The 9,652-nt window shown below is 39.9% G+C and overlaps 1 protein-coding gene across 1 annotated transcript; it reads right to left on the bottom strand.

Annotated features, from left to right (window-relative positions):
- Nucleotides 1-704: 704 nt before the first annotated feature.
- LOC122019619 (protein FAR1-RELATED SEQUENCE 5-like) lies at nt 705-6,675 on the bottom strand. Its single transcript, XM_042577071.1, has 5 exons — nt 5,923-6,675; nt 5,672-5,844; nt 4,640-5,005; nt 4,347-4,417; nt 705-748 (listed from the first exon to the last, which is right to left on the bottom strand). The coding sequence occupies exons 1-5, from the start codon at nt 6,673-6,675 to the stop codon at nt 705-707; spliced, it is 1,407 nt and encodes a 468-aa protein (XP_042433005.1).
- Nucleotides 6,676-9,652: the final 2,977 nt, after the last annotated feature.

Consider the following 9,652-nt stretch of genomic DNA (forward strand, 5'->3'; position numbering starts at 1 on the left):
ATGCTGTGTGTGCATGTTAGTTTACAAGTTTTAGTAGGCTAGCATAGTTAAAATTCCTCATTTATAAATAACTAAGTGGGAGAGGGATTTTTAAATAAATCTCATGGTCTCCATTACTGGTTTGTAAGTGATGCAAACAAGCTTGCGCGTTGGCTCTGAGTGCCTTCCTCCATAACGGATGAGCTTGTTTGCGGATCACTAGAATAGACTTCCATTTTTGGATGACTATAGGAAGTTAATTAAGAGCGTGTGATCTTCCCCAACGGAAGGGGCATAATCTTATTAATGGACTTAGTGTCAAGTAATGGTATACACTTAGACACATCTAATAGTATCCTCCCCAACGGAGTCACTGCTATTATTTGTGTGACCAAATGATACCAACTATTAATTTTATTTGCCAAAAAGTTAGGTTGACAAGATAATAAAATTAATGGGTTAAAACCCTCCTTTTACAAATGTTGAATTTGTATACGTCCACACTAACGTGGCATACAAAATTCACGGTGTTATGAGGTGTTGGTTAATTTAAAATAGTATTGTTTGAGAAATCAATATTATTCTAAATTTAGAGTTCTGACCAAAAGTTATTTGTGATTCTTAGGATGACTTTCAACCCACTGTCCATTACTTCAAATGAATAGACTTACTGGACCTAATTACATAGATTGGAAAAGAAACCTAGACATTGTTCTTCATCAAAGCTATAAATTGTATCGACCGGCAGTGCTCAAGCACCCTCGTGAATCTACCAAGAGGAGATTGAATATCATAGGAAATGGGTAAAAGGATGAGATGGCGGTGTTACATTTTGGCTTCAATGTCAAATGTATTGCAACATCAAGATCAAGATTTACCAACGACATGATATTATGAACAATCTCAAGGAACTTTTCGTCATCGGGATAGGGCTTTTAGGCAAGAAGCCATGAGAAAGATAATGACAACCACCATGCAAGAGGGTCCTGTAAGGGATCATATCCTAAAGATGATGGCTTATCCGAACGAGATACGGATCCTTGGAGGAGAAATTGATGGGGAAACCCGGATCGATATGATCCTCCAAACGCTACCTAGAAGTTTTGAGCAGTTCCGTGAACTATAATATGAATAAGAGGATTTATTCATTAGGGAACTACTTCAAGAAGCAAAAGGATTATTTCATCACAATGCTCAAATTCACTATCTGAAAATGGTTCTACTTCTAAACCGAGAGGAAAGAAGAAGAAGAAACAAGTCGGTTCAAAGAAAGTGAATAAATCTCAGAGTGGGATTTAAAGTCGGAGTGAAGAAGTCAAGGGCAATGCTTCATCAGCAAGGTGCAGGACATTGGAAGGCGGATCGTCTCGTAGGAACCAAAACAAAGGTATATCTCATGCTCGGTTGTTGAAACATGTTTAGCGGTGTTATCTACCAGCACATGGTGTAGATACGGGAGCCACCGATCATGTCTGCAATTCTCTGCGGGGTTCCAGGAAACCCGACGACTATCTGAAGAGATTATCGTCTACATGGGCAATGCTACTAAGGTGGCATTGTTGCAGTGGGAGACGTCTACTTATCTTTTAGTAGAAATAGAAATTTGATTTTAAGAAATTGTCTTTATGTACCCAGTTTTAGAAAGAATTTAATTTCAGTTTCTAAACTGTTTTTAGATGGATATTCAGTTTCCTTTGGTAACGATGTAGTTATTAAAAGAAATAAAGTGATTATCTGTTCTGGTGCATTAGTTGTAAATTTGTATACTTTAAATCCAATTTCTTCCACAAAGCAAAACATGGAAATTTATAACTCATCTTCTAATTCTAATAAGAGAAAAGAACCTTCGGAAATGAACCAAGCATATCTTTGGCATCTAAGGCTTGGTCATATTAACTTAAGTAGGATTCAGAGGCTTATAGCCGATGGACTTTTGAGTTCATTAGAGTTGGAAAATTTTCCAACTTGTGAATCTTGCTTAGAAGGTAAAATGACCAAGAGCTCGTTCAAGGCCAAGGGGTATAGAGCCAAAGAAGTGTTAGAATTGGTTCACTCTGATTTGTGTGGTCCTATGTCTGTCCAGGCAAGAGGAGGTTTTGAATATTTTGTCTCTTTCATAGACGATTATTCAAGATACGGATATATTTACCTAATGTGCCGCAAGTCCGAGTGCTTTGATAAGTTCAAAGAATACAAGGCTGATGTGGAAAAACGATTAGGTAAAAGTATCAAGACACTACGATCTGATCGTGGTGGCGAATACCTCTTAGGAGAGTTTAGGAATTACTTATCGAGGTCGGGATTCAATCCCAATTGTCTCCACCTACAGCAGAATGGTGTAGCGAGCGAAGGAATAGGACTCTTATGGAGATGGTTAGATCAATGATGAGTTATTCAGAATTACCAAATTCGTTTTGGGGATATGCTCTGGAAACAGCAGTATACGTTCTGAACTTAGTACCTTCTAAATCAGTTTCTTCTACTCCCATAGAATTGTGGAATGGGCGAAAACCCAGTCTAGGACATATTCAGATTTGGGGTAGTCCAGCACATGTGCTGAAACCAGATGCTGATAAGTTAGAATCTCGTACAGAAGTTTGCGTGTTTGTAGGATATCCCAAAGGAACGAAAGGTGGTTTATTTTATAGTCCTAAAGACCAGAAGGCCATTGTTAGCACCAATGCCCAGTTTTTAGAAGAAGACTATATAATAGATCACAAGCCCAGTAGCAAAGTTGTTTTAGAAGAACTCCGAGAGGACACGTCTACTTCAGTACCAACAGTACAAGATGAAGTACCACAAGAGACTGCAACATGTGTCACACATGATACACAACCACAGACAGTGCCTCGTCGTAGTGGGAGGGTTGTGAGGCAACCTGAAAGATTCATGTTTTTGGGAGAGTCTTCGGACATGATCCCGGGTAAACATGAACCTGATCCCCAGACATATGACGAAGCACTCCAAGATATAGATGCATCATCTTGGCAAAAGGCAATGAATTCTGAAAAAGAGTCTATGTACTCTAATAAGGTCTGGGAGCTTGTAGAACCACCTGATGGTGTAAAAGCCGTTGGATGCAAGTGGATCTACAAAAGGAAAAGAGGGACAGACGGGAAGGTAGAAACCTTTAAAGCTATGCTTGTTGCGAAAGGGTACACTCAGAAAGAGGGAATCGATTATGAGGAGACCTTTTCACCGGTGGCCATGCTTAAGTCTATCCGGATACTCTTATCCATTGCTGCTCATATGGATTATGAGATTTGACAAATGGATGTCAAGACAGCTTTCCTTAATGGAAGTCTTGAAGAGAACATCCATATGAAACAACCATAAGGGTTCATTGAAAAAGGCAAAGAGCATCTAGTGTGCAAGCTCAATCGGTCCATTTATGGACTAAAGCAAGTTTCAAGATCTTGGAACATCCGGTTTAATGAAGTAATCCAGTCATATGGATTTATTCAAAGTCCGGATGAGTCTTGTGTATATAAGAAGTGTAACGGAAACGTGGTGGTATTTCTTGTACTATACGTAGATGATATTTTGTTAATTGGCAACAATGTCAAAGTATTATCAGACGTAAGGGTATGGTTGTCCAAACAATTTGATATAAAGGACTTAGGAGATTGTGCACACATTCTTGGGATCAAAGTTATAAGGGATCGTAAGAAAAGAATGTTGTGTCTGTCCCAAGCTTCATATATAGATACAATCCTTGCTCGTTTTAACATGCAGGATTCCAAAAAGGGTTTCTTACCTTTTAGGCAAGGAGTAGCTCTATCTAAAGAGATGTCTCCGAAGACGTCGAAAGAGATAGAGGACATGAAAACAGTTCCTTATGCTTCGACTGTAGGAAGCCTAATGTATGCAATGCTATGTACGAGACCTGATATCTGTTTTGCCGTGGGTATGGTCAGCAGATATCAGAGTAACCCTGGACAAGGACATTGGACTGCGGTAAAGCATATATTAAAGTACCTGAGAAGGACTAGAGATTATATGCTAGTTTACCAAGCAGACGATCTGCTCCCTGTGGGTTACACGGATTCAGATTTCCAATCAGATAGGGACAACAGTAAGTCTACATCAGGCTATGTGTTTACTTTAGGAGGTGGAGCCATCTCATGGAGGAGTATTAAGCAGAAATGCGTTTCGGACTCAACCATGGAAGCTGAGTATGTAGCAGCCTCTGAGGCAGCTAAAGAAGCAGTATGACTCAGGAACTTTCTAATGGACTTAGATGTGATTCCTGGTTTGTCCAAAATTATCACAATTTATTGTGATAATAGCGGTGCAGTTGCAAACTCGAAGGAACCACGAGCTCATAAGGCAAGTAAACATATAGATACACAAAAACATGATTGTACCAGCTATAGATGCCAAATCTTCTTCATACGATTCGTCGTCGTTGGTATTATCTTTCTCTGTAGCATTTGATCTGGAAATCATATAGTTATTTACTATATTATTTTTGGATGATATAAATTGATATGTGCAGCTAAATATGTATGATCTAAGGCGATAACTAATGGACGCATAACTCTGCTGCAGTAAAGGACAATTGCGCTTGTCGTGTGAGACACCTCGGTGACCGCATCCACGATATAGCCTCGCTTTTGAGGTTGTTGTCTCTTTTGACGATTTCAATCGTTTTACATACCCCTTTGCCCTGACCAAAGAAGGGTCAACAATAGAGGGCCCCCCATCGATGCTTTGGTTTCTTTGACTTTGGTTGTCATTTTTACTGCTAATATTAAGATCTTGAAGTTTACTGTATATATAATCGAATTGATCATCCAACATGTTTGTCCCCTCATCAGTTAAAGATGCAACATCAATAACTACTGAAGCTTTATAGGATAGTCTAGAGTGTCTTGCCATCAACTTCGCATCTGGAGTGTCGATGGAAGTTTGCGCACCAAAGTCATAGATTGCGCCCACCTTGGCATTTCTTGTCCATCGGTTGAGTATGTACTTATCAGGCAGTAGAAACACTTGGTTGATACGGAAAAATGCTAGCATATGCCTACATGGAATATCCTCAAATTCAAATTTACTACAACTACACGATATGTAGTCTGCAAGTTTATCATGTGTGAGGACCCTTGGCTTTGCAGATGAACCACTTTGAAAATTCATGACATGGTAACCCACTAAATCACCAACCATAGATGCTTGTTGCACATAATAACCATGACTCACAGTCATTTTACTTTGAAAGTCCAACCATTTTTTTTTTGTGTACACCCTGACCATTTGATATTCCATAGGCCAGTTTGTCTTAATCTTAGGTTGCTCGACCATATCAATATGGTCGGCAACTAACTCATTGTGTCGTTCGTGTCACAATGCTCTATTAAAACGTGTGATAAAATCCATCAATGAGTTCTTATGTGATACATACTTCTTGAAAAATGAATGTGAGCTTTCAGATCGTTGACTGCTTGATATTCCAGCAGAAAAAACATGGTTAAAAAATAATGGGACCCACCTTTATCTTATTTCATACATCAATGTTAACCAATCATTGTTCTCCAATCCAGAACACCTGATAACTTCTTCCCATGTCTTCTCAAATTCGGCTGGGGATGAGGAGTTAACAATTACATCCTTTATCGTTTGATAGTAGTTGTGAAAAGTTAAGGGGGGTAATTTATCTTGAAATTTATTAAGTATGTGCCACAAACAATACCGATGCACTGTTTGAGGTAAAACCTGGCCAATGGCCTTTGTCAACGCTGGATCTTGATCGGTGATAATCACAATTGGTGGGCATTTAGGCATTGCTTCAATGAACTTTGTAAGCAACCAAACAAACGACTCAGTTTTCTCATCACTTAAAAAGGCATAACCGAATACGATACTCTGATGATGATGATTAACTCCTATGAAGGGTGCGAAAATCAACCCATATTTGTTGGTGTTATAGGTTGTATCAAATACAACAACATCACCAAAGACGCTGTATGCCCTCCTTGATACATGATCCGCCCAGAAACACCTAGTGAATCTTCCTGTTGAATCAATCTCATAAGCATAGAAAAAGACGGAATTCTTCTCTTTCTCAGTCGCAAAAAACTCAATCAGTGTTTCAGCGTCAATTCCCTTTTGTTTATCCCTTAACTCTCTCTCAAAGTTTCTAATATCCCGTTCTGTGCAACCTAGAAACTCAGGGCCTCCGGAATCTATCTTCAATAATCGGACTTGTTGACAAGTTGGGATATTAGCTTCTGTAAACTGCTGCGTCAAAACTTTCTTGGCTTCAGAAACATGGCGATGTGAGCGGAGCAAATGCACCTTCGAAGGTGTTGAGAGTGGATGATTATGACTTTCCAAGAATTTAGTGACAATCCAATTTGCCCCGGTCTGTTCTTTAACAAGTGATAGTTTTGCCCTACATCCAATCCTTACTTCCCCACGTGCTCTTTCCTTTACACTGTCAACTTGAGCAACTTTTTTCCGTTTTTCATCTGTATGTCCTTCTTTAAAGCATACAAATTGTTTCCATCCAACTTCATTTGTCCGCTTATTCTTCTTACTGTTGCCTAATCTTGCACTAAAGCCGGATTCACGTGCATATTGATTATAGAACGCGAATGCCTCCTCCAATGATAGAAATTCCATCCTAATCTGTGGTTTTCGATCTTCCCCCACTTGGGGATTGTATAGGTGAGGACCCTCAGAGGTGTCTGCCATTGCTAGAGGATGACATATTTAGGACCGATTGTAGGTATGAATTACAATCAATGATAATGATTAATTATGTTAATATATTAGATTGCGGAAATGGTTATATGATCGAAGATATAAGTACGATAATCTAAAAGGCGAAAATATTCCATTTGAACTCTTACCGTCGTAACCCTATTCCCAAAGTGAAGAGTCAAAATAACTTACAAAAGTCGAAGAATCAAAGGCGGAAATAAGATGTCGCAGTGAGGTTGGGGGGAGCTGCGACGATCCTGACTGTCGAACTTAAGATGGGAGAAGCAGTGTCTATAGATTAGCTGATACACTCAGTAGCAGTTTCTATAGATTAGCTACTACACATTTTCGGAGAAGGCACCGACCGTGAGCTACTGATTTCTTTAGCATTTAATTCGAATTAGTTTCTAGACATTGTAGCAGCTACCCCCTATATGGAGATGCAACTCGTGTATTGGTTACTGTCGATTCAGATTCTCTTTGTAGCATCTACTCTCCTACATAATATATACAAGGAAACAATTAGTATGCTTATCACCTTTTCCAGATACCTCACAGAAATCAGAGTAATGACATCAGATAGTTGGCAGTACTTGTAACTTGTTACAACCGTAACTGCTACAACAATAAGTTATAAGTTTTTTGTCAGCCGTAACTGCTATATCATCACCTTAAGTAGATTTACATTTCTCCGACCACATCCGTTGCTAGATTGGTGTAGTGTTAATCTATGCAATCCGACTAACCAATTCAGCTGCTACAAGGTGTGGCAGCTTCATGCACAGTTAACTGCATCAAAAATAATTTTTCAATCAAGTTGATATGCACAATATGAAAACTATGGCTAAAGTGTAGTGTTAATCTATGCTAGAAAATAGAGGGGCTAGAAATCCGACTAACCAAGTTAGCTGCTACAAGGTGTGGCAGCTTCATGCACAGTTAACCGCAACACGTTGTAACAGCTTCCTCCCCATGAAGCTGCTACACCTTGTAGCAGCAAAATGAAAGTCCACCGGAGAGCAGGCGGTTGTTGGAGCCTTTCACTTTCCCGGCAGGGGCCCAAGTGGTCAGCCGGACGACCTTCGACGAAGACAAGGGAGATAGAGGGAGCGAAGGAGAGAGAATTCCAATCAATCTGTAGGAGGAAAGGCGCTGAAGCAGTGAAATTTTTTTTTAAGAATAATTTTTGAATCGGGTTGATAAAGACAATATGAAAACTATGGGTACCGAGTACGTTAATCTCTGCTAGAAAATATCAAGTCAGCTGCTACAAGGTGTGGCAGCTTCATGCACAGTTAACTGCTACACGTTATAGCAGCTTCCTCCCCATGAAGCTGCTACACCTTGTAGCAGCAAAATGAAAGCCCACCGGAGAGCAGGCGGTTGTTGGAGCCGTCGACCATCCAGGTCGTAGCATAAGTACTTCCGACCTTCTACCACGACCAATCCAAGTCATATTCTACAAGCACGATTTCATCAATCGTAGTAGTTGATGCAACGGTTAGAAATGGGAGCAAAGCCGCGGTGCATCTTTATACAATTATTACAGCTATTTTTATACCGATTTCACAAGGTAATAACGGTGTGGATTAAGCAATTAAATTGGAGTGAGGTGGTAGGATCTCATAGTAGACCTGCGATTGAAGACGCCGGAGCAACTTTTCGGCCGGGAGCGCGAGGGACAAGTTTCGACGGAGGGATCGAGGGAAGGGGGCGAGCGGCGAGCCAGACAAAAAATATTAAACTTTCCGGGGAAGCGTAAGGTCGCCCGGAGGACGGACACCGGAGGGGACCGGGAGCGAGGGAGAGAGAGCGGCGAGGGAGAGGGAGGGAGAGAGAGAGAGCGGCGAGGGAGATTTTATTTTTGGTAATAAGTGCCGCCGAAATTTTGAACAAAGGCGAGAAAGGGAGAGAGTCACTTTTGTGGATTATTTTATTTGTAGTGAAATCGAGCTGGCGGTGCCACGTCTGCGCGTCGCTCACGGTCGCGCACAAAGCGTTGCCCAGCATAACATTTCTCTCTCTCTCTCTCTCTCTCTCTCTCTCTATATATATATATATATATATATATATATACAGAAGTGATATGCTGCGGACAAAGCCGTGCGAACCGCTGCGGACATGCCTTCCTGATCGGTCTACAGACTGATCAGGGAACCTCCTGATCGGTCTGTAGACCGATCAGGGAACTGATCATTTTCTGATCGGTCTACAGATTCCCTGATCGGTCCATAGACCGATCAGGAGGTTCCCTGATCGGTCTGTAGACCGATGTATCTAGTATCTGCTATATATATATATATATATATATATATATATATATATATATATATATATATATATATATATATATAATTCAGGTGTCTTTTTGAATTTGACTACTAAGAAGAGATCTTTCTCCTAATTCACCTATAGGAAAAAGAAGTTAATTACCGCGGCAAGTTCAATATATTGAAGAAGGGATGACAGATTTCAATAATTTCAAATCATACTTCTTGACGAATGATCAAGGATTGCAACCCTCACAAGATAATTATCAAAATTTCCTTCCAAGACAGAGTCAAAATCAAAATCAAGCCGCACTTCAGACATCCCTCACTCCACAGACCCAAGACAGTTTTTGAATTTCGACGACTATTCGGTAAAGATACTCAATTTTTTATCGTCAAATTGTGTATTAATGACATTATGTGTTTCATAAACAAATAAATCCATTCGCTAACTAACTTCTTTTACTTATCTTCGTTTTCTAGAACAATGCAATCCTCTCCGATGATGCAAATGCTCAATGCAATCCTCTTCGTTTTAAAAACAGCTTATAAGCTCCAAAACAGCTTATTTTGACAGTTTATAAGCTGTTCGAAAAAAATTTTACCAAACAAATTTGAAGAGCTTATAAGCTCCAAAACAGCTTATAAGTTGTTTTATAGAGCTTATAAGCTCAGCCAAATACCCTCTAAGACTCGAT

Source organism: Zingiber officinale, chromosome 9A, assembly GCF_018446385.1.
Source record: "Zingiber officinale cultivar Zhangliang chromosome 9A, Zo_v1.1, whole genome shotgun sequence".
NCBI classification, from domain to species: Eukaryota; Viridiplantae; Streptophyta; class Magnoliopsida; order Zingiberales; family Zingiberaceae; genus Zingiber; species Zingiber officinale.

Bases quoted from the DNA above. Each gene is read 5' to 3' on its own strand.
- LOC122019619 (XM_042577071.1), bottom strand. From the start codon at position 6,675: ATGGCAGACACCTCTGAGGGTCCTCACCTATACAATCCCCAAGTGGGG. The intron at 5,845-5,922 runs GTATTTGATACA...CATCATCATCAG, and splicing joins GCGTCTTTGGTGATGTTGTT to AGTATCGTATTCGGTTATGC. The intron at 4,418-4,639 runs GTATGTAAAACG...TATGATTTCCAG, and splicing joins TCTTTGGTCAGGGCAAAGGG to ATCAAATGCTACAGAGAAAG.